At 51.2% G+C, this 20,129-nt stretch overlaps 2 protein-coding genes across 2 annotated transcripts; both read left to right on the forward strand.

Moving 5' to 3' along the window:
- The first annotated feature begins 1,882 nt into the window (after nucleotides 1-1,882).
- On the forward strand, nucleotides 1,883-12,120 carry IL25 (interleukin 25). The gene is given in 8 exon segments (XM_038741066.1): nucleotides 1,883-1,912; nucleotides 2,890-2,955; nucleotides 4,114-4,178; nucleotides 9,011-9,109; nucleotides 9,642-9,652; nucleotides 9,655-9,803; nucleotides 10,038-10,279; nucleotides 11,856-12,120. Coding segments are annotated over 8 exon segments (927 nt in total).
- A 3,925-nt stretch (nucleotides 12,121-16,045) lies between these two features.
- On the forward strand, nucleotides 16,046-19,527 carry CMTM5 (CKLF like MARVEL transmembrane domain containing 5). The gene is made up of 5 exons (XM_038741408.1): nucleotides 16,046-16,750; nucleotides 17,922-18,074; nucleotides 18,374-18,466; nucleotides 18,848-18,956; nucleotides 19,079-19,527. The coding sequence occupies exons 1-5, from the start codon at nucleotides 16,634-16,636 to the stop codon at nucleotides 19,093-19,095; spliced, it is 489 nt and encodes a 162-aa protein (XP_038597336.1). The 5' UTR covers nucleotides 16,046-16,633; the 3' UTR covers nucleotides 19,096-19,527.
- The last annotated feature ends 602 nt before the right edge of the window (nucleotides 19,528-20,129 follow it).

Raw genomic sequence — 20,129 nt, forward strand, 5'->3', positions numbered from 1 at the left:
GCGGAGGGGAAAGCTGTCAGAGACCCAACTGCAGTGAGCTGGGGAGCGCTCAGCCTCCTGCCTCGAAGTAGCAGGCGGGCTGGTTTTGCAGCTTTTTTAATTCCTGGGCTGGTCCCGGCCTGCCCTTTACCTCCCCTTGTCTCTCCTCGCCCAGTGCCCTCCACGGGCCTGGAGCGGGCACCTTCCTTGCCGGTCGGATGGGTGGCATTTGGGGGCTGGGCATTTGGGGGCTGGCCTGCGAGTCTGGGGGAGGTGGAGACTCGGAATCTAACTCCTAGGTGCCAAATTCCTGAAAGTGATAATAACAATAGTAACAATAATAATGATGGTATTTGTTAAGCGCTTACTATGTTCAAAGCATCATCATCATCATCATCAATCGTATTTATTGAGCGCTTACTATGTGCAGAGCACAGTACTGAGCGCTTGGGAAGTACAAATTGGCAACATATAGAGACAGTCCCTACCCAACAGTGGGCTCACAGTCTAAAAGGGGGAGACAGAGAACAAAACCAAACATACTAACAAAATAAAATAAATAGAATAGATATGTACAAGTAAAATAAATAAATAAATAAATAGAGTAACAAATATGTACAAACATATATACATATATACAGGTACTGTAGGGAAGGGAAGGAGGTAAGAAGGGGGGGATGGAGAGGGGGACGAGGGGGAGAGGAAGGAAGGGGCTGAGTGTGGGAAGGCCTTCTGGAGGAGGTGAGCTCTCAATAGGGCCTTGAAGGGAGGAAGAGAGCTAGCTTGGCGGATGGGCAGAGGGAGGGCATTCCAGGCCCGGGGGAGGACGTGGGCCAGGGGTCGATAGCGGGACATCACTGTTCTAAGCGCTGGGGAGGTTACAAGGTGACCAGGTTGTCCCACGGGGGGCTCACAGTTTTAATCCCCATTTTCCAGATGAGGGAATTCAGGCACAGAGAAGTGAAGTGACTTGCCCCAAGTCACACAGCTTACAGTTGGCAGAGCCTGGATTTGAACCCATGACCTCTGACTCCAAAGCCCAGGCTTTTTCCACTGAACCACGCTGCTTCTCCAATGGGAATGATGCAGCCCGAGCCCCAGGCCTCAAGCGCTTAGTACAGTGCTCTGCATTTCATTCATTCAGTCGTATTTATGGAGCACTTACTATATGCAGAGCACTGTGAGCGTTCCATAAATACGATTAGATGAATGAATGAGTCTCTGACAAATTCTGAGAGCTTCCAAGGCAGACTGGCAAAGACCCCAAAATTAGCTTCCTGGCCTGTCTCTGAAGCCTTTCTCCACCAACAACCATCCTCCTTTATTCATTCAATCGTATTTATTGAGCACTTACAGTCTGCAGAGCACTGTACTAAACACTTAGGAAAGTACAACCCTCAGAACACACATCCCCGTTTGCCCCCCAGGACGAGAAGCAGCGTGGCCTAGTGGATGGAGCATGGGCTTGGAAGTCAGAGGGACCTGGGTTCTAATCCAAATTCAACCATTTGTCTGCTTGTGTGACCTTGGGTAAGTCCCCTAATTTCTCTGTGCCTCAGTTACCTCGTCTGTAAAATAGGGGACTGTGTCCAACCGGATTATCTTGCATCTATCCCAGATCTTAGTACAGTGCCTGACGCATAATAAGCACTTAACAAATACCATTAAAAAAATAAAGTTGGCATCTGTTCCAGCAGAGGAATGCCCCCCCCCCCACCCCGCAAACTCTGACAAAAAATGGGGCTCTGATAGCCCAGTTCCATGATCCCTTCCTCGTCCCCCAATCCCCCGCCCCCCCCAAATTTTTCCCCGCCGGTGTGCCTATCTTCCACCAAAGCCAGTAGGTTCCCCCGGCTATTACAACAGCCCATCCACCGTCCTAAGGAGGAGGCCTGGGCGGGTCATGGGGGCCAAGGAGCCCCAGTTGGGAGAGGTCAGGGATTTCCCCACCTCCTTGGGTTTGCCCAAGGCCACTTAACATAGTGCTCTTTGGGGAGGGGAGCTGGGGTGAGATTTTTTTCAAGGGCTGTTAAATAATAATAATAATAATGATGGCAATTATTAAGCGCTTACTATGTGCAAAGCACTGTTCTAAGTGCTGGGGGGATACAAGGTGATCAGGTTGTCCCACGGGGGGCTCACAGTCAACCCCCATTTTCCAGATGAGGTAACTGAGGCCCAGAGAAGTTAAGTGACTTGCCCAAGGTCACACAGCTGACAATTGGCGGAGCCGGGATTTGAACCCACAACCACTGACTCCAAAGCCCGGGCTCTTTCCACTGAGCCACGCTGCTTCTCTAGATCCAATGCTACACCAGTCACAAAGGAAACCGGATCCCTGCTTCTCTTCAACTTTTCCCCTCTGTTTCTTCCTTGGGTTAGCCCTGGGACCACTTCCCCCCCACCCCAGGGGAAACATCAAGAGAGGCTGGAACTGGGGGCTTTGTCTGGGGGAGAGGCCACTGAGGAAAGCCACGGCCTGACCCCACACAACTCCTCGGGGTGGGTCTCTCCAACCGGGGCAGCTGACCGGGGGGAAACTGAGGCCCAGGCTCTGTGAAAGTCAAGGAAACTCTGCCCCCAGGAAAAACAGGATTGGGCAGGAGGACCTGGGCATTTCAGGGGTCGAACCAGATAGAGCCGTGATCTGAGCATATCGCTCCGGCCAACGAAAAGTCCTAGTGGGTTGTGTGTATATGTATGCCCGATCCCCAGCTCACAAAAAGGATTCTCCAGGCCCAAACTCCATCCCTGGTGAATTGGATCAGACAGGCCAATGGCTCCCTGGTGGCTAATTTGGGCTTATGCGTGCCACCCAAGATGCCCAGTCCTGCCCGCAGGAGCACGGCCGGCCCTAGTCGCCCACTTCCACGGGCTTTGCGACGTTTTCCTGCTCTTTGTTTGGCCCAGGGTTGCGGGCCCAGGTCCCTGCAGCTGGAAGGATTCACAGCGTACAAAGTCCAGCCAGGCCAAATGGTGAAATAAGGACAGGGGGTATCACCCCCAGTGGGATTTAACTGGCTGGGCAGCCATAGATGGGGAAGGGGTATTGTATTATTGCTGCATTGTACTTTCCAAGCGCTCAGTACAGTGCTGTGCACACAGTAAGCGCTCCATAAATACGATTGAATGAATAATAATAATAGCATTTAGTAAGTGCTTACTATGTGCAAAGCACTGTTGAGGTTACAAAGTGATCAGGTTGTCCCACGTGGGGCTCACAGTCTTTATCCCCATTTTACAGATGAGGTAACAGAGGCCCAGAGAAGTGAAGTGACTTGCCCAAAGTCACACAGCTGACAATTGACGGAGCCGGGATTTGAACCCATGACCTCTGACTCCAAAGCCCAGGCTCTTTCCAATGAGCCACGCTGCTTCAATGAATGAATGAATGAATGAAGGTGCCAACCTTTACTCGCCTTAACAAATAATAATAATAATTGGTATTTGTTAAGTACTTACTATGTGCCAGGCACTGTACTAAGCACTGGGGAGGATACAAGCAAACCGGGTTGGACACAGTCCCTGTCCCATGTGGGGCTCACAGTCTCAATCCCCATTTTACAGATGAGGGAAATGAGGCCCAGAGAAGTAAAATGATTTGCCCAGAGTCACACAGCAGAGAAGTGGTGGAGGGGCCTGTGAAGGTAGCTGGAGCAGCGGGGTGCTGAGGATCAGAAAAAATGCAGATTTAACAAATATTATTAAAAAAAAGTGAGTTGCCCAAGGTCACACATCAGACACGAGGCAGAAGTGGGATTAGAACCCAGGTCTTTCTGACTCCTAGGCCTATGCTCAATAATAATAATAATAATAATGATAACTGTATTTGTTAAGGACTAACGTTGTGTCAGTTCTGGGGTGGGTACAATTAAATCGGGTTGGACAGAGTCCCTGTCCCACCTGGGGCTCACAGTCTTAATCCCCATTATACAGATGAGGGGACTGAGGCCCAGAGAAGTGAAGTGACTTGCCCAAGGTCACACAGCAAACAAGTGGCGAGGCTGGGATTAGAACCCAGGTCCTTCTGATTCCCAGGCCCGGGCTTTATCCATTAGGCTCCGCTGCTTCCTCATTCCAGTTGTCCCCACCACCTCCATGAAACGTTCCTCCCTCCTGGTGCGGTTCATACAGCCCAACCCGTGGGTGCCTATCAAGCAGTTATGGATGTGGGGCCGGAACAAGGGAAGCTGGCACAGGTGACTGGTCTGTGGGCGCAGGGTGGGTACAGTGCCAAATATAGCACCCAGGGAAGGTGCCCATCTTCCGGGGAAGGCTGCCAGCCTGATTGGCAGGGTTAGAGGGTGAGGCCCCGCCAGCTGGGCCCGGCAGTCAATCAGTCGATCGTATTTATCAAGCGCCTACTGTGTGCAGAGCACTGTACTAAGCACTTGAGAGAGTACACAGTAACAGCCACATATACATTTTTTCTGATCCTCAGTCTAGAGGGGGAGGCTGACATATTCATTCAGTCATTCGATCGTATTTATTGAGCGCTTACTGTGTGCAGAGATTAATATAAATAAATAAAATGACAGATCTGGACCTGAGTGCCGTGGGGCTGGGAGGGGGGATAATAATAATAATAATAATAATGATAATAATGGCATTTATTAAGCGCTTACTATGTGCAAAGCACTGTCCTAAGCACTGTGGAGGTTACAAGGTGATCAGGTTGTCCCACGGGGGCTCACAGTCTTACTCCCCATTTTACAGATGAGGTAACTGTGGCCCAGAGAAGTGAAGTGACTTGCCCAAAGTCACACAGCTGACAAGTGGCGGAGCCGGGATTTGAACCCATGACTGTTGACTCCAAAGCCCGGGCTCTTTCCACTGAGCCACTGAGTAAAGGGAATAAGTCAGGGTGACGCAGAAGGGAGCGGGAGGAGAGGAAAGGTGGGCTTAGTCAGGGAAGGCCTCTTGGAGGAGGGGGGCCTTCAATAAGGCTTTGAAGAAGGGGAGAGTCGTTGTCCAATATGAAGAGGGATCTAGGAGTGGGGGTCTGGTGCTGGATCTCCTGGGAAAATCGGGGAGCTTTGTGAGAGGGGGTGAGCAGGACCCCCTTCCTGGAAGGCTGGCATCGCCCCTGAGAAAGGAGACCCCTCCCCACCGCAAGAATGGGCCCCGAGTTTAGGGGGGATGGGAGCCCTGAATCAACCAAGCAATCAGTGGTATTTGTTGAGCGCTTACTGCATGCAGAGCACTGCACTAAGCGCTTGGGAGAGTACAATGCTTTGCACATAGTAAGTGCTTAATAAATGCTATCATTATTATTATTATTATTATTGTATTTATTGAGCACTTACTGTGTGCAGACATTAATATAAATAAATAAAATGACAGATCTGGACATGAGTGCTGTGGGGCTGGGAAGGGGGATGAGGAATCAATTACAATATAACAGAGTTGGTAGACACAATCCCTGCTCACATCGAACTTATAGTCTTGTGGATAGAGCACGGCACTAGTAATCAGAAGGACCCGGGTTCTAATCCTGCCTCCGTCACTTGCTCTAGGACCTTGGGCGAATCACTTACCTTCTCTGGGCCTCAGTTCCCTCATCTGTAAAATGGGGATTAAAACTGTGAGCCCCTGTAGGACATGGACTGTGTTGTATCTACCCCAGCGCTTAGAGCAATCCTGGCACATTGATTGATTGATTCATTCATTCAATCGTATTTATTGAGCGCTTACTGTGTGCAGAGCACTGTACTAAGCACTTGGGAAGTCCAAGTCGGCAACATGTAGAGACGGTCCCTACCCAATAGTGGGCTCACAGTCTAGAAGGGGGAGACAGAGAACAAAACGTATTAACAAAATAAAATAAATAGAATAAATATGTACAAGTAAAATAAATAAATAGAGTAATAAATCCGTACAAACATATATACATATATACAGGTGCTGTGGGGAGGGGAAGGAGGTAAGGCGGGGGGATGGGGGAGGGGGAGGAGCGGGCTCAGTCTGGGAAGGCCTCCTGGAGGAGGCACATAATGAGCAGGAAACAAATACCATAAAAATAAAAAAGAGAAGACAGTTCCCTGTCTGTCCTGCTGCCAGGCTTTTCCCGGGATGCCCTTTGCTAAGGGAGTCCCTGGAAGAGGAAGGGTTGCCGATGAGTCAGGAATTCCGGGCCACCCCAAGAGGGGGGGCTTGGTGGGGGGGAATCCTCCTTCCCTACGGGACAAGGGGAGCTCCAGTGTTTATTTACTGTAGTGAACAGACAAACACCTCCCATGCAAATCCGGCCCTGGCAATATTGGGCCCAGGATTTTACTAGAAAACAAAGGTTGTCTTGGTGATCCCTCAGGAGAGAAACCCCTTCCTCCTGAGACACTTACACCCTTACCATTTAACCACTTTCTCCACTACACACCCACTGTTCGTTTCTCTTCTGTACATTCCTTGAGGCGGGAATCCTGTCTTCTAAGTCTTATTGTCTTAATAATAATAATAATAATAATTATGGCATTTGTTAAGCGCTTACTACGTGCATAGCACCGTTCTAAGCACTGGGGAGGATACAAGGTGATCAGGTTGTCCCACGTGGGGCCCACAGTCTTCATCCCCATTTTACAGATGAGGGAACTGAGGCACAGAGAAGTGAAGTGACTTGCCCAAAGTCACACAGCTGACAATTGGCGGAGCCGGGATTTGAACCCATGATCTTTGACTCCCGAGCCCGTGCTCTTTCCCTTGAGCCACGGTGCTTCTCTCAGTCTTCCCCTCAAGTGCTCAGTATAGTGCTCTGCACACAGTAGGTGCTCAATAAATACTACTGATAGATTGATCTTAAGGGTCTCATTCATTCATTCCATCGTATTTATTGAGTGCTGTGTGTAAAACACTGTACTAAGCACTTGGGAGAGTACAGTATAACAACAGATACATTCTTGCCCACAAGGAGCTCACAGTCTAGAGGGGGAGACAGACAATGATACAAATAGATTAAAAAATACACAAATAAATTACAGATATATGCACAGATATAGTTTAGTTGAGAAGCAGTGGCAAGAGGATTCTAATCCCAGCTCTGTCACTTACTTGCTGTGTGATCTAGGGCAAGTCACTTCACTTCTCTGGGCCTCAGTTCCCTCCTCTGTAAAATGGGGATTCAATTGGTGGTCTCCCTCCCCTTCAGACTGCGAACCCCATGCGGGACAGGGACTGTGTTGGATCTGATTGCCTTAAATCTGCTGTGCACATAGTAAGTGCTTAACAAATACCCCAATTATTATTATTATTTTTAGCTGATCGACAGCCTCCAATTATTATTATTATTATTATTATTATTATTATTAGCTGATCGACAGCCTCTTGCCTCCCTGCAGAGGCTGCTCCAGTTCCAATCAAACCTCTTGGGTTAAGTAGGGGCTGGGCTGGGCCAATTCTTCATCATAATTTTGGAATCTGACTGTAAGCTCATTGTAGGCAGGAAACTATCAACTTTGTTATATTGTAGTCTTCAAAGCGTTTACTACAGTGCTCTGCACACAGGAAGTGCTCAGTAAAAAACATTGATTGATTGATTGATAGATGGAACCCCTACCCCCTCTCCTGTCTCCATCATCCTTGCCCCTGGATTTGTACCCTTTGAAACACTTGATGTTTTCCTCATCCTCAGCCCCACCTCAATTTTGGACATATCCGTAATCAATCAATCGATCAATCAATCATATTACAGTCTAGAGGACTGTAGAATAAACCATTAATTTATTATAAGGCCTGTCTAACCCTCTAGGCTGTAAACTCCTTGTGGGCAGGGAACATCTCTACCACCTCTGTTATATTGTCCTCTTCCAAGGGCTTTGTACAGGGCTCTGCACATTCATTCAATCGTATTTATTGAGTGCTTACTGTTTGCAGAGCACTGTACTAAGCACTTGGAAAGTACAAGTTGGCAACATATAGAGACAGTCCCTACTCACATAGTGAGTGCTCGATAAATAAGGATTAATTGATCTATTAAGCAGTTACTACATGCTAAGCACAGGGCGACAAACATCTTGTGTCTACCCCAGTGCTTGGCACATAGTAAATGGTTTTAAATGCCTCAATTATTATTATTATGCGATCGGTCACAATCCCTGTCCCACACAGGATTTGCAATCTATCTTAGACCCATTTCGCAGATGGGAAATCTGAGGCCCAGTATGATGATGTGACTTGCCCCAGGTCCCCGGGGGCAGGCCAATGGCAGGCCAAGAGCTGGGGTCTCCTGAGCTGGGTTGTAACCCCTGCTCTGCCATTTGTCTGCTCTGTGACCTCGGGCCTCAGTTAGTTCATCTGTAAATTGGGGATTCAGACTGTGAGCCCCATGGGGCTGTATCCAACCTGATTAGCTTGTATCCATTCACTCATTCGATCAGTCTAGGGACCTGGCTTCTAACCTCAGTTCCACCACATGTCTGCTGTATGACCTTGGGCAAGTCACTTAGTTTCTCCGGGCCTCAAATTACCTCATCTGTAAAATGGGGATTAGGAGCTCCATGTGGGGCAGGGGCTGTATCCAAGCCGATTAACTTGTATCCACCCCAGTGCTTAGAACAACCAATCAATCGTATTTATTGAGCGCTTACTGTGTGCAGAGCATTGTACTAAGCGCTTGGGAAGTACAAGTTGGCAACATATAGAGACGGACCCTACCCAACAGTGGGCTCACAGTCTAGAACAGTGCTTGGCACATAGTAAGAGCTTTACAAATACCATAATTATTATCATTTTTAGAATCCGGACCCCTGGGTTCAGTGCCGGTTCCCCTGGAGCCTGGCCCTTGAGCCAGGCCCCGTCCCCTCGCCCAATACCTCATTTTTCCCATGGAAAAGGAGAATGAGAAGATTTCCTATTGTCTTCTTTAGCCCACTCGTGTCGTTCTGGACCAGCCCTCCCTTATCAGGAGCTCGGATGTAATCTTGGAATTAATTACCAGCTAATCACAGAACCAGGTTAACAACCCTTCCTTGCATTTCAGGAGATTCCCCGGCCTCCTTCCATTCCCTTCCACATGCCTTTTCCATGACTCCACCCCAAGAAGGATACCCAGATGGGAGGTATCCCAGGGGAGGACAACAGCGTTGGATCCCTGGATGAGAAGGCTGAGGGGAGAAGTAGGAACCTGGCCGGGTCTGAGGTGTGTTGGGGGGGTCCCTTACCTCCGTTCAATCAATCAATCAATCAATCAATCAGTCAGTCACATTTATTGAAAACTTACTGTGTGCAGATCACTGTACTAAGCGCTTGGGAGAGTACGATACAGCAATAAACAGTCACATTCCCTGCCCAGAAGGGGCTTACAGTCTAGAATCAATCAGCCAATACATACCGTTAATTGATTGATTGATTGATTGATTTTAAGGTCATGACCTCTCTTCCCCCTACTTCCAGGTGCTCTACCCCCAGTCAACTGGGGCATTGAGAGGCCACGGCAGAGACAGGCTTTCATGCCGACTTGTACTTCCCAAGCGCTTAGTACAGTGCTCTGCACACAGTAAGCGTTCAACAAATTCGATTGAATGAATGAATGAATGAATGGTGGGGGCGGGGGGGGGCGGGGTGCTGCAAATCACCTTTCTGCCCCAAGACCATTTTCTCCTTGACTACCATGGAAGTTTGGCATTCACTGAATAATCCAGGGTGTTCCTTGCCTTCAATTCTTTTCCTAGGTGTGGATGCTTTTTCTTGGAAAATCAGATTGGTATTTAAATGGCGCACTTAGGCAAATCATGGAGAGCTTAAAGCCAGGGACTCCCGGCTCCCAGGTCCAACCCGCCTTGCTTCCTCCAAGCCGCACCTGCATAGTAGCAGAGGCCGCAAGCATGATTCTGGTGAGTGAGAGACAGCCACTCTGCCCCAAGGTGGATTCTCGGAAATGGAGCCCGTAGGGAACAGAGCTGGGTGTTTCCCCCAACCCCTCTCACCCCGCATCCAGGCTCCGGGGCAGCCTGGGAGGTGGGAAGGACGGGAGACAGCAGTGTTGGAGTGTGGGCTTCGGGTGGGGAGGGGATGAGGCTGGGGGTCCCAGAGCAGAGCAGGGGAACCTCATTCCTCCGTCTCCCCAGATCGCCACGTTCCTGCTCGTGGCTGCGGGGGCTCTCCCCCTGAGAACCCGCCCCTGGCACTGCACCCACCCTCACCACTGCTGTTCGGACAAGGGACGGGGTCCCTACGAGGAGGAGTGGCTGACGTGGAACGGCGTGCCACCCGCTCCCCAGGTCGTCCCCAGCGACCCCGACACCCACCACTGCCAGGCCAGCCAAGACGGGCCCATCAGCAGCAGAGCCATCTCCCCCTGGACCTATATGTGAGTCCGGGGACCTCTCTCCCCTCTCTGTCTTCCTCCTTGTGTCCCCCTCCCTTTGTCCTCCCCACTTCCTCCCTCTCTTCCATCCTCCCTTCTGTCCTGGGTATGAGGAGAGCTGGGAGGTGCCTATTTCTTCCCCCTTTTCCCACAGCCAGTCAATTTTGGCAACTCCAAGGCGAATCTGCCCTAGCCCTGGGCGCATATGAAGGGACAGAGTCTGCTCCAGGTCCCCGGGGGAGAGGGCATCCCTGACCAGGACGATCCTGAAGCTCAGGCTCAATCAATCAATCCTATTGAGGCTCCCTCTGGGTAGGGTTTCCAGAGGAGGGGAGAGTAGTTTGGCCTGAATTGTCCCGATCCTGGACTTTCTTAGACGAGGACTGATAGGTTCGCTGATCCAAACTGTGGATTCGAGCCAGAGCCACGTTGGAAGAGCGAGAGCCAGAATTCTTGGCTTCTCTGTCTTTGTGTCTGCCCATGTCTCTGTCCTCTCTCACTGTGACTTCCCATAATTATTCATTCATTCATTCAATCGTATTTATTGAGCGCTTGCTGTGTGCAGAGCACTGGACTAAGCGCTTGGGAAGTACAAGTTGGCAACATATAGAGCCGGTCCCTACCCAACAGCAGGCTCACAGTCTAGAAGGGGGAGACAGACGACAAAACAAAACATACTAACAAAATAAAATAAATAGAATAAATATGTACAAGTAAAATAGAGTAATAAGTATGTACATATATACAGGTGATATACATATATACAGGTGATATACATATATACAGGTGATATACATATATACACATGCATATATGAGTAATTATACTCTCTACCTGCTCTCGCCTTTATTATTTTGTTGCTACTACTACTACAGTGCTTTGCACATAGTAAGCGCTTAATAAATGCCATTATTATTATTATTATTACTACTACTGCTGCTGCTATTACTACTAATTATAATTGTGGTATTTGTTGAGAGTTTACTCTGTGCCAAGAACTGAGCTAAGCACTGGGGTAGATGGAATAATCAAATCAGACCCAGTGCCTGTCCCACAGGGGGCTTCCAGTCTAAGATGGGGAAACTGAGGCAAGACCTAACTGTGTTTGTTAAGCACTTACTAGGTGCCGGGCATTGTACCAAGTGCTGGGGTAGTTACAAGGTAATTGAGTTGGACGAAGCCCCGGTTCATTCATTCATTCATTCATTCAATCGTATTTATGGAGCGCTTACTGTGTGCAGAGACTGTACTAAGCGCTTGGGAAGTACAGGTTGGTGACATATAGAGAGGGTCCCTACTCAACAACGGGCTCACAGTCTTGAAGACACGGGGCTCACAATCTTAATTCCCATTTTACAGATAACTGAGGCACAGAGAAGTGAAGTGACTTACCCAGGGTCACAAAGTAGACAAGTGGCGAAGCCGGGATTAGAACCCAGGTCCTCTAACTCCCAAGCCCATGCTCTTTCTATTAGGCCACGCTGCTAACCCCGATCCATTTTCCCCATCCCTCCTCCCTCCTGCCCCGGGTCCGACCCCGCCTCTGGCCGGACCCTCACCTGTGACCGTCTCGCAGCAGGCTGGACCGGGACGAGAATAGACTCCCACAGGACCTGTACCAGGCACGCTGCCTGTGCCCGCACTGCGTCAACCTGCGCACGGGCAGCGGCATGAACATGTTGGGCAACTCGGAGCTGCTGTGGCACAACCAGACTGTCTTCTACCGGCGCCCCTGCCGCGACGGGCCGGGCCCGACGGGCCGCTACTACCTGGAGCGCAGCTTCTACCCCGTCTCCTTCGCCTGCGTTTGCGTCCGACCCCGGATGTTGGTGGCCGCCGCGTAGCCCGGCCCCGAGCTCCCGATGGACGACCGTCTCCTCTCCCCGGGCCTCAGTTTCCCCACTGCCTTTGTCCCCATCCCTGCTGACTCGGGGTCCCCTTTGTGGCCAGAAGCTCCTGCCTGTCTAGCCACCTCACTCTCTTTCTGGTGGCGGGCAGGAGACAGGAGGGGGGCCTTTGGGGTCCCTCAGTCCAGGGAAGGGCCTGGTGGGGGCCCCCCCCCTCCCACCAAGCTCACCCTCCCCACCCTCCCATTGGGGTTATTTTTACGCCCGAGCAGCTGTGGAGGAAGAGGTCAGGGGTCACGGAGGAGGTCAGGATGGGACTAGGGAAGAACAGACCAGGCGGACCCCCCTATGACAGGTGCAGGATCCCCTGAGGAGGGTGGTCACTGGGCAGCTGCTCCTTCTTCACACAGGAAACAGACCCTAACCCATTTCAAACCTGGCCCTCCCCGCTTCCTCACTGTGCCCCCTCCCCATCTCCCTCCTGCCTCATAGGGGCCCTAGAATAATAATAATAATGATGGTATTTGTTAAGCACTTACTATGTGTAAAGCACTGTTCTATGTGCTGGGAAGGTTACAAGTTGATCACATTGTCCCACCGGGGGCTCACAGTTTGAATCCCCATTTTCCAGATGAGGGAACTGAGGCACAGAGAAGTGAAGTGACTTGCCCAAAGTCACACAGCTGACAGTTGGCGGAGCCGGAATTTGAACCCATGACCTCTGACTCCAAAGCCCGGGCTCTTTCCACTGAGCCAAGCTAGAGGGGCTTAAGGGGTCAGATAGCAACTCTCTTCATCTTCAAAGCCCCCACTCCCACCTCCAGAAAGTCCTTCCCTGATCCAACTCCACCACTCCAGGACATGTCAAAGCAAGACCCACTGTTAGCATTTATATTTCTACACCTACCTTCAGCCCGTATGTACATATCATTTTAAGTTAATTTCCACTTATTTAGCTATTTATCCTCCCCTCCTCTTGCAGCCAATGGTTATAATCCTGTTCTTTCTCCTGGTCCCACTATTTATAAGTACTTTTTTGTTTGCCTCCCCCATCAGACTGTAAGTTCTTCCAGGGCAGGGCTTGTGTGTTTTACCCTCCCAAGCACAGTGCTCTACACATCGTAGGCTCTCAATAAATACTACCGGATCGCTGATTGACAAACGAGAAGTTTTCCAAATCGCAGAAGGGCTCCAAGGGAATCTAGCCCTGCAAATCAAGCAGGGCAACCCTGAAGGGCTGAGATCAGATCAGCTTAATTTGCAGCAGGGTGGCTCTGGGTCACCTCCCAGGACCCTGGGGAGCCTGGGGAGGCTGAGTCCTGGAGAATTGGCCCCCTCTGCCTTGGGCACCCCAGACCCTGGAGAGGACCCAGGCTGTTCAAATTCCTCTCTGCCACCTTTCCAAGGCCTGCCCAGAGGTCTCTTAGCTCCTAGGGTCCCACATTCCTCAAAAAGTTCTTCCTGTTGTCTAAACTCAGTCCTTCCTGCTGGGCGAGCTCTACACCGTTACACTTTACTATTTTCCCTCTCCCTAATCTATTTTAATGTCTGTTTCCCCCTTTGGACTCTAGGTCCCTCGTGGGCAGGGATTATGACTCCCAATTCTGTTGTATTGGTAGACATGTTCCCTGCCCACCAGGAGTTTAGAGTTTAGAAAGGAAGACAGACACCAAGTTAAATTACAGATTCAGTCCCAAGTGCTTTGGGACTGAGGGTGGGGTGAATATCAAGTGCTTCAAAGGGACAGCGCTAAGTGCATATGTGATGAAGGAGGGAGAGGGAATAGGGGAAATAAAGGGCTTAATCAGGGAAGGCCTCCTGGAGGAAATGGGATTTTAATGAGATTTTCAAGGAGGGGAGAGTGGTGATGTGCCATATAATATTCATTCATTCAATCATATTTATTGAGCGGTTACTGTGTGCAGAGCACTGGACTAAGCGCTTGGGAAGTACAAGTTGGCAACATATTCATTCATTCATTCAATCGTATTTATTGAGCACTTACTGTGTGCAGTACTAAGTGCTTGGGAAGTACAAGTTGGCAACATATAGAGACAGTCCCTACCCAACAGCGGGCTCACAGTCTAGAAGGGGGAGACAGACTACAAAACAAAACATATTAACAAAATACAATAAATAGAATAGTAAATATGAGATGGTCCCTACCCAACAACGGGCTCACAGTCTAGAAGGGGGAGACAGACAACGAAACAAAACATGTGGACAGGTGTCAAGTCGTCAGAACAAATAGAATTAAAGCTAAATGCACATCATTAACAAAATAAATAGAATAGTTTCTGCATCTGTAGAAAGGGGATGCAATACCTATTCTCCCTCTTACTTAGACTGTGAGCCCCACATGGGACAGGGACTGTGTCCAATCTGATTAATATAGCTTTAATTCTATTTGTTCTGATGATTTTGACACCTGTCTCCGTGTTTTGTTTTGTTGCCTGTCTCCCGCTTCTAGACTGTGATCCCGTTGTTGGGTAGGGACCGTCTCTATATGTTGTCGACTTGTACTTCCCAAGCGCTTAGTACAGTGCTCTGCACACAATAAGCGCTCAATAAATATGATCGAATGAATGAATGAATGACATCTACTCCAGAACTCAGTACTTTGCTTGGCCCATAGTAAGCGCTTAAGAAATATCAAAATTGTTATTACTATCTCCTCCCAAATCCCCTTTTCCTGGACGTTCTGTGCATGTAAAACACCCTGTCTGAGGTGTGATCCTTTTACCCTAAGCCCTCAGTATTTTCTGGATTATTCTGAGCGTCTCTCTCAGGGACAAGACCTCAGAGGCAGTGCCTGTCACAAGTCTCCTCTTATTGCTGTTCTATTATGATTCTGAGGAGGTGGGAGACAGTGCTGTGGGGTCAGGGTCAGAATAAATATTTTTGTAGTGAAAGTGGTTTAGATGACCCTCGTGCCCCTTTTCCCTGCTTCCAACTCAGCCCCCTTCTCTCTCTGCCCCCAGCCCCTCTCCCCTGGAGCGATTAATCCACTCCCCTCCTTCTCCGCTCCCTCTTGTCTTGTCCTCCCCCTGGTCTTCCAGCTCCTGTCGTTCAATCAATCAATCATATTTATTGAGCGCTTACTCTGTGCAGAGCACTGTACTAAGCGCTTGGGAGAGCACAACAGAATTAGCGGACACATTCCCTGCCCATAATCCCGGCTCCGCCACGTGTCTGCTGTGTGACTTTGGGTGAGTCATTTCACCTCTCTGTGCCTCAGTTCCCTCATCTGTAAAACGGGGATCAAAACCGTGATCCGCATTCATTCGTTCATTCAATCGTATTTATTGAGTGCTTACTGTGTGCAGAGCACTGTACTGAGCGTTTGGAAAGTACAAGTCGGCAACATATAGAGACGGTCCCTACCCAACAACGCGCTCACAGTCTAGAAGGGGGGACAGGGACTGGGTCCAACTCTATTTGCTTGTATCCGCCCCAGCGCTTAGTACAGTGCCTGGCACATAGTAAGCACTTAACAAACGTCATCATTATTTATCATTCTAACGAACAGAGGGGGGAGCCTAGAGGGGAAGATGGACATTGCTAAGTGGAAATAAGGAATTTATAGCGTATAAAGATGTGTACTTAATTTCTCCTCCCCACCCCTGGTTCCCCTGGGCCCCGTTTCGCTTCCTGCCCCCCTCCACTCTCCCCTCCCCATTCCTCCAGCTTGGGGGTCCGCCCACCCCCTCCCCCGGACCTGCGGGGGTAGAGTCTGTCCAGTGCAGGCCGAGGGACAGAGACAGAGGCTCATTGAGCCAGCAGGCCTCGCTCACAGCTGGCTCCTTGTTCAGCCAGGCTGCCCTCCCCAGCCCCCCAACAATCCCTCTTTGTCCTCTTGCTTGCTCTGGGGGGAGCCTGGGACCCCCCCACCTCCCCACCAAGCCTGGAGCAAGGACAGGGAGGGAAGTTGCAGGGGGAACCTGGAGCTGAAAAGAGAGGGAGAAGTTGGAAGACCCCCCTGTCCCCCCACTGACCACCCCCTCATCATTCTTGGGGATCAGACACAAAGACTTTAGGGCTCCGAACTTTCCTGGGGTCCCCCCACACTGTGTCTCTTTGTGGCTGTGGGGTCTCTGTGCTGTCTCTGGGGTGTCTCTGAGTCTCCAGCTCTGAGCCCGGGGAGGGGTCGCCCCCTGCCACGCACACCCCCAGCAGCTCCCGCCCCTCGGAGCCTGGCAAGGCGGGCACAGCCGAGGGCATCTTGGCGGCAGAGTCCTGGGGGCGGACGGTGCCCGGTAGCCCGGACCCAGAGCAGCCGGGGCCGGCCTGAGCCCCTCCTGGACCCCCGCCCAGTCCTCCTGGCCCCAACCTCATCTCTCCCCTTCGCTTTTCCTCCTTTTTTTCCTCCCTTCCCTTTCCCCCGCTTTCTCCCTCTCTGCCAGGCCTAGATTTCCGTTTCCCTTCCCGGAGTCAGGAGACCCCCCTCAGCCGGGTTGCTCCTCTGGACCCCTGGCCCTGTTCCGGCCCGGTTCGGCCCCGCTCAGCAGTGATGTTTGCCTCCCGGGACAAGCCTCCGGTGGAGGGGGAACCCGAGGGGCTGCGGGGCTTCGCCATCGACAAGACCTTCTTCACCTCCCTCAAAGGCCTCTTGCTGGAGGCCGAGCTGGTAACGCCCCCATCCCTCCCACCCCCACTTCTTTCCACTGTCTCCCTCCCCTTTATCCCTTCTCCTCCTCAGTTTTCCTCCTCTCCCTTCCATCCTCCCACCAACTCTTCCCCACTTCCCACCCACTCTCCAGCTCCTCCATCCCTAACCAGGATCCCCTTGGCTCTATCTCTTTCCCTCTCTTCCTCTCCCACCTCCCCACATTGACACTTGCAGTGATGGGGACTCAGGTTAGACTCAGGATGTATTACCCGATGGTATTTTGAGCGCTTACTGTGTGCGTAAGTGCCTGGGAGAGTACATTACAATGGAGTTGGTAGACAATATCGCTATCCCTGAGCAGCTTAGGCAGTGAGAAGTGGAAAGCAATAGGAATTTGCGCTTTATTGACTGAGTATGAGCAAAGCCCACCTATAAAACTTGTGTTGGGGTCTCTTCAAATGCTCTGCAAGTTTGTATATGAAGAGTTATCTTCATCGTATAGTGGAATCAAACAACTTGTATATATCTACTGTTCAATTTATTTTGTTAATGATGTGCATTTAGCTTTAATTCTGTTTGTTCTGTTGACTTGACACCTGTCCACATGTTTTGTTTTGTTGTCTATTTCCCCCTTCTAGACTGTGAGCCTGTTGTTGGGTAGGGACTGTCTCTATATGTTGCCAACTTGTACTTCCCAAGCGCTTAGTACAGTGCTCTGCACACAGTAAGCGCTCAATAAATACGATCGAATGAAAGAGTGAGATTCAGGAGCAGGAGGTGGAGGAGGGAGTCTGTGGAAACTCTTCACTTCTGAAGGCCTCAGCTTGGTCCCACAGGGGAATGCATTTGCTGACTTTGGTGGACCCTGGCCAGTGGGATGTGGAGGGCGGAGATCTGGAGTTTGGGGGTTCATGGCTGGTTCTCCTGCATGGTGGGAGTCTTGGAGAGGGCCAGGGGAAGAGGAGGTACTGTCTGAGACAGCTGAGATGAAGCTTGCTCCCTTAGGAATGGACAGTGAGGGCCCTCCTGGTGGACCAGAGTGGCTTGTAGGGACCCCTGGAGCAGGGTGATTTTGGGGGTCTCCCCGGTGGAACAGAGTGGCTATATGGAACCCCTGGTGTGGCAGAGTGGGGGGAGAAGGCTCACTGACACCCCCTCCCCAGAGTGCTCAGACTGGCCCTGTCCCTAGGCTCTGACCTTCATCATCTTCATCCTGTTCACGGCGTCCATCTCAGCCTACCTGGTGGCTGCCCTGCTGGAGTTCTTCATCACCCTGGCCTTCCTCTTCCTTTATGCCACTCAGTACTACCAGCGCTTCGAACGCCTCAACTGGCCCTGCCTGGTGAGGAATCTTTGCCACCAACCCCTCTCCTCCTGAAGACTCCGGCTCCCCTCAACCCCCTCTCCCCCAAGTTGGAGGCTGGGGATTCTGGCATGGATTGGGGAGAGCTGTTTTTTGTATTCATTTTTTATGGTATTTGTCAATCACTCACTATGAGCCAGGCACTGTATTAAGTGCTGGGAGCTGTTACTGGCACAAGCCCCTTTCCCATCCTCCTCCCCCTCCCGGTTCCCCGTGCCAGTTTTGACCCTCAGGGGTTCCCGTTTTCCCCCTCCCTCCGACCCCCTCTTTTGGACCAGGATTTCCTCCGCTGTGTCACCGCCATCATCATTTTCCTGGTCGTCTCCTTTGCGGCCATCATGGTCCGGGATGGAGCTGCAATTGCTGCCTTCGTAAGCCCCGCTCTCACGGCCCCACCCTTAGCCCCACCTCTAGCTGGTCCTTCCCCCACCCCCAGCTTCTCTGCACCCCCAGACTCTCTGGGCCCTGCCCCCTGGGGAGGGGGTATCCCCCCCTCCAGCCAATGCCAGGACACTGCCCTGCAAGCTCTAGAATGTAAGCTCATTGTGGGCAAAGAATGTGTCTGTTTATTGTTGTATTGTACTCTCCTCAGTGCTTAGTATAGTGCTCGGCACATAGTAAGTGCTTGGTTAATACGATTGACTGTCCGACTGACCCCAGGGGGCTGAGGAAGGCGCCCTGCTCTCTGCTCACCCGATCTCCATCCCAGGCCCTGCCTTAAACCCAGCCCCTCCTCTGCCCTCTGACCCAAGGTCTTCGGCCTTCTCCTCGTCGCCGTCTTTGCTTACGATGCCTTCAAGATCTACCGGGCGGAGATGGTGCCCGATCCCTCCTACCTGCATGGCTCAGGCTGTGCCCGGGGTGAGTACCTTGTGTTCTGCCCCGTTCCTCTCCCTCACAACTCCCAAGCCGCCCGAGTCTGGGGTCTGGGGCCTGGGTGTCAGGGAAGACCCACCCTGAGGCTGGGTTCGTTTGTTTTTCAGGGACCAATGGGGATTGACTCCAACCTGGGCACCCTCCCCGCCACCCTGAATCCTCACCCACTCCTGGTTCCAGGGAGGTACAGGCCGCAGGGTCCGAGGGGGAGCGAGAGGAGGAGGATGGTTCCCCTGTCTCCTCTGGCTCCAGAACTCTGCTCTCCTGGCTCCTGGACCCCACCCCTGCAGCTCAGCACCCTGCTCCCCTGGTTTCTAGCACCCTGCTTCCCTGGCTCCAGCACCCTGCCCTCCCACCCAGTCCCTCCCAGGGCCTGCAGGAGGATGAGATGGACAATTCAGCCAACTCACTGCTTTCCGGACCCTCCCCCCAACCCCGGGAATATTGGCTCCAGGACCCCGTATTCTGAAGGATGAAGGAGATGGCGAGGGGGACAGGGTGGTGTGGGGAGGGGGAAGGGGTATCCAAGGAATCCTGGGGACAGTCACAACCATTAAAAGAATCGACGTCTAACCATGTGTTTTTTCCCTGTGATGATAAGGCTACCTTGTGGTGCAGTAAAGAGAGTCCAGGTGAAAGTGGATCCATGTAAGGTGTAGGAATCTGTGTGCATACATGTGTGTCCGTGTGCATATCTGTGCCTGAGTGTGTATTTGTGCGCGCACGTGTGCGTGTGTGTGTGTGTGTATAAAACACTCTGTGTGTTAACAGAGACAGGTGAGCGCCCCCTGCAGGCTCAGTGGAGTACAGTGCTCTGCACGCTGTAAGTGCTCAATAAATGCGATTGAATGATTGAATGAATGAATGAATGAATAGTTCCAGTGGCCCAGGAATTTTGAGGGGGGCCCAGGAAGAGAGCCAGTTAGCCCGGCTTTAACCCAGTTTCGGCCCGTCCTCACCCCCCAGTTCATCCCAGTTCATCCCCGCTGAGAAGCAGCGTGGCTCAGTGGAAAGAGCCCGGGCTTTGGAGTCAGAGGTCATGGGTTCAAATCCCGGCTCCACCAACTGTCAGCTGTGTGACTTTGGGCAAATTACTTAACTTCTCTGTGCCTCAGTTACCTCATCTGTAAAATGGGGATGAAGACTGTGAGCCCCACG

The sequence above is a fragment of the Tachyglossus aculeatus genome (genome assembly GCF_015852505.1).
Source record: "Tachyglossus aculeatus isolate mTacAcu1 chromosome 12 unlocalized genomic scaffold, mTacAcu1.pri SUPER_6_unloc_1, whole genome shotgun sequence".
In the NCBI taxonomy this organism is placed as follows: domain Eukaryota; kingdom Metazoa; phylum Chordata; class Mammalia; order Monotremata; family Tachyglossidae; genus Tachyglossus; species Tachyglossus aculeatus.

Bases quoted from the DNA above. Each gene is read 5' to 3' on its own strand.
- CMTM5 (XM_038741408.1), top strand. From the start codon at position 16,634: ATGTTTGCCTCCCGGGACAAGCCTCCGGTGGAGGGGGAACCCGAGGGG. The intron at 16,751-17,921 runs GTAACGCCCCCA...CCCTGTCCCTAG, and splicing joins TCTTGCTGGAGGCCGAGCTG to GCTCTGACCTTCATCATCTT. The intron at 18,075-18,373 runs GTGAGGAATCTT...CTTTTGGACCAG, and splicing joins GCCTCAACTGGCCCTGCCTG to GATTTCCTCCGCTGTGTCAC.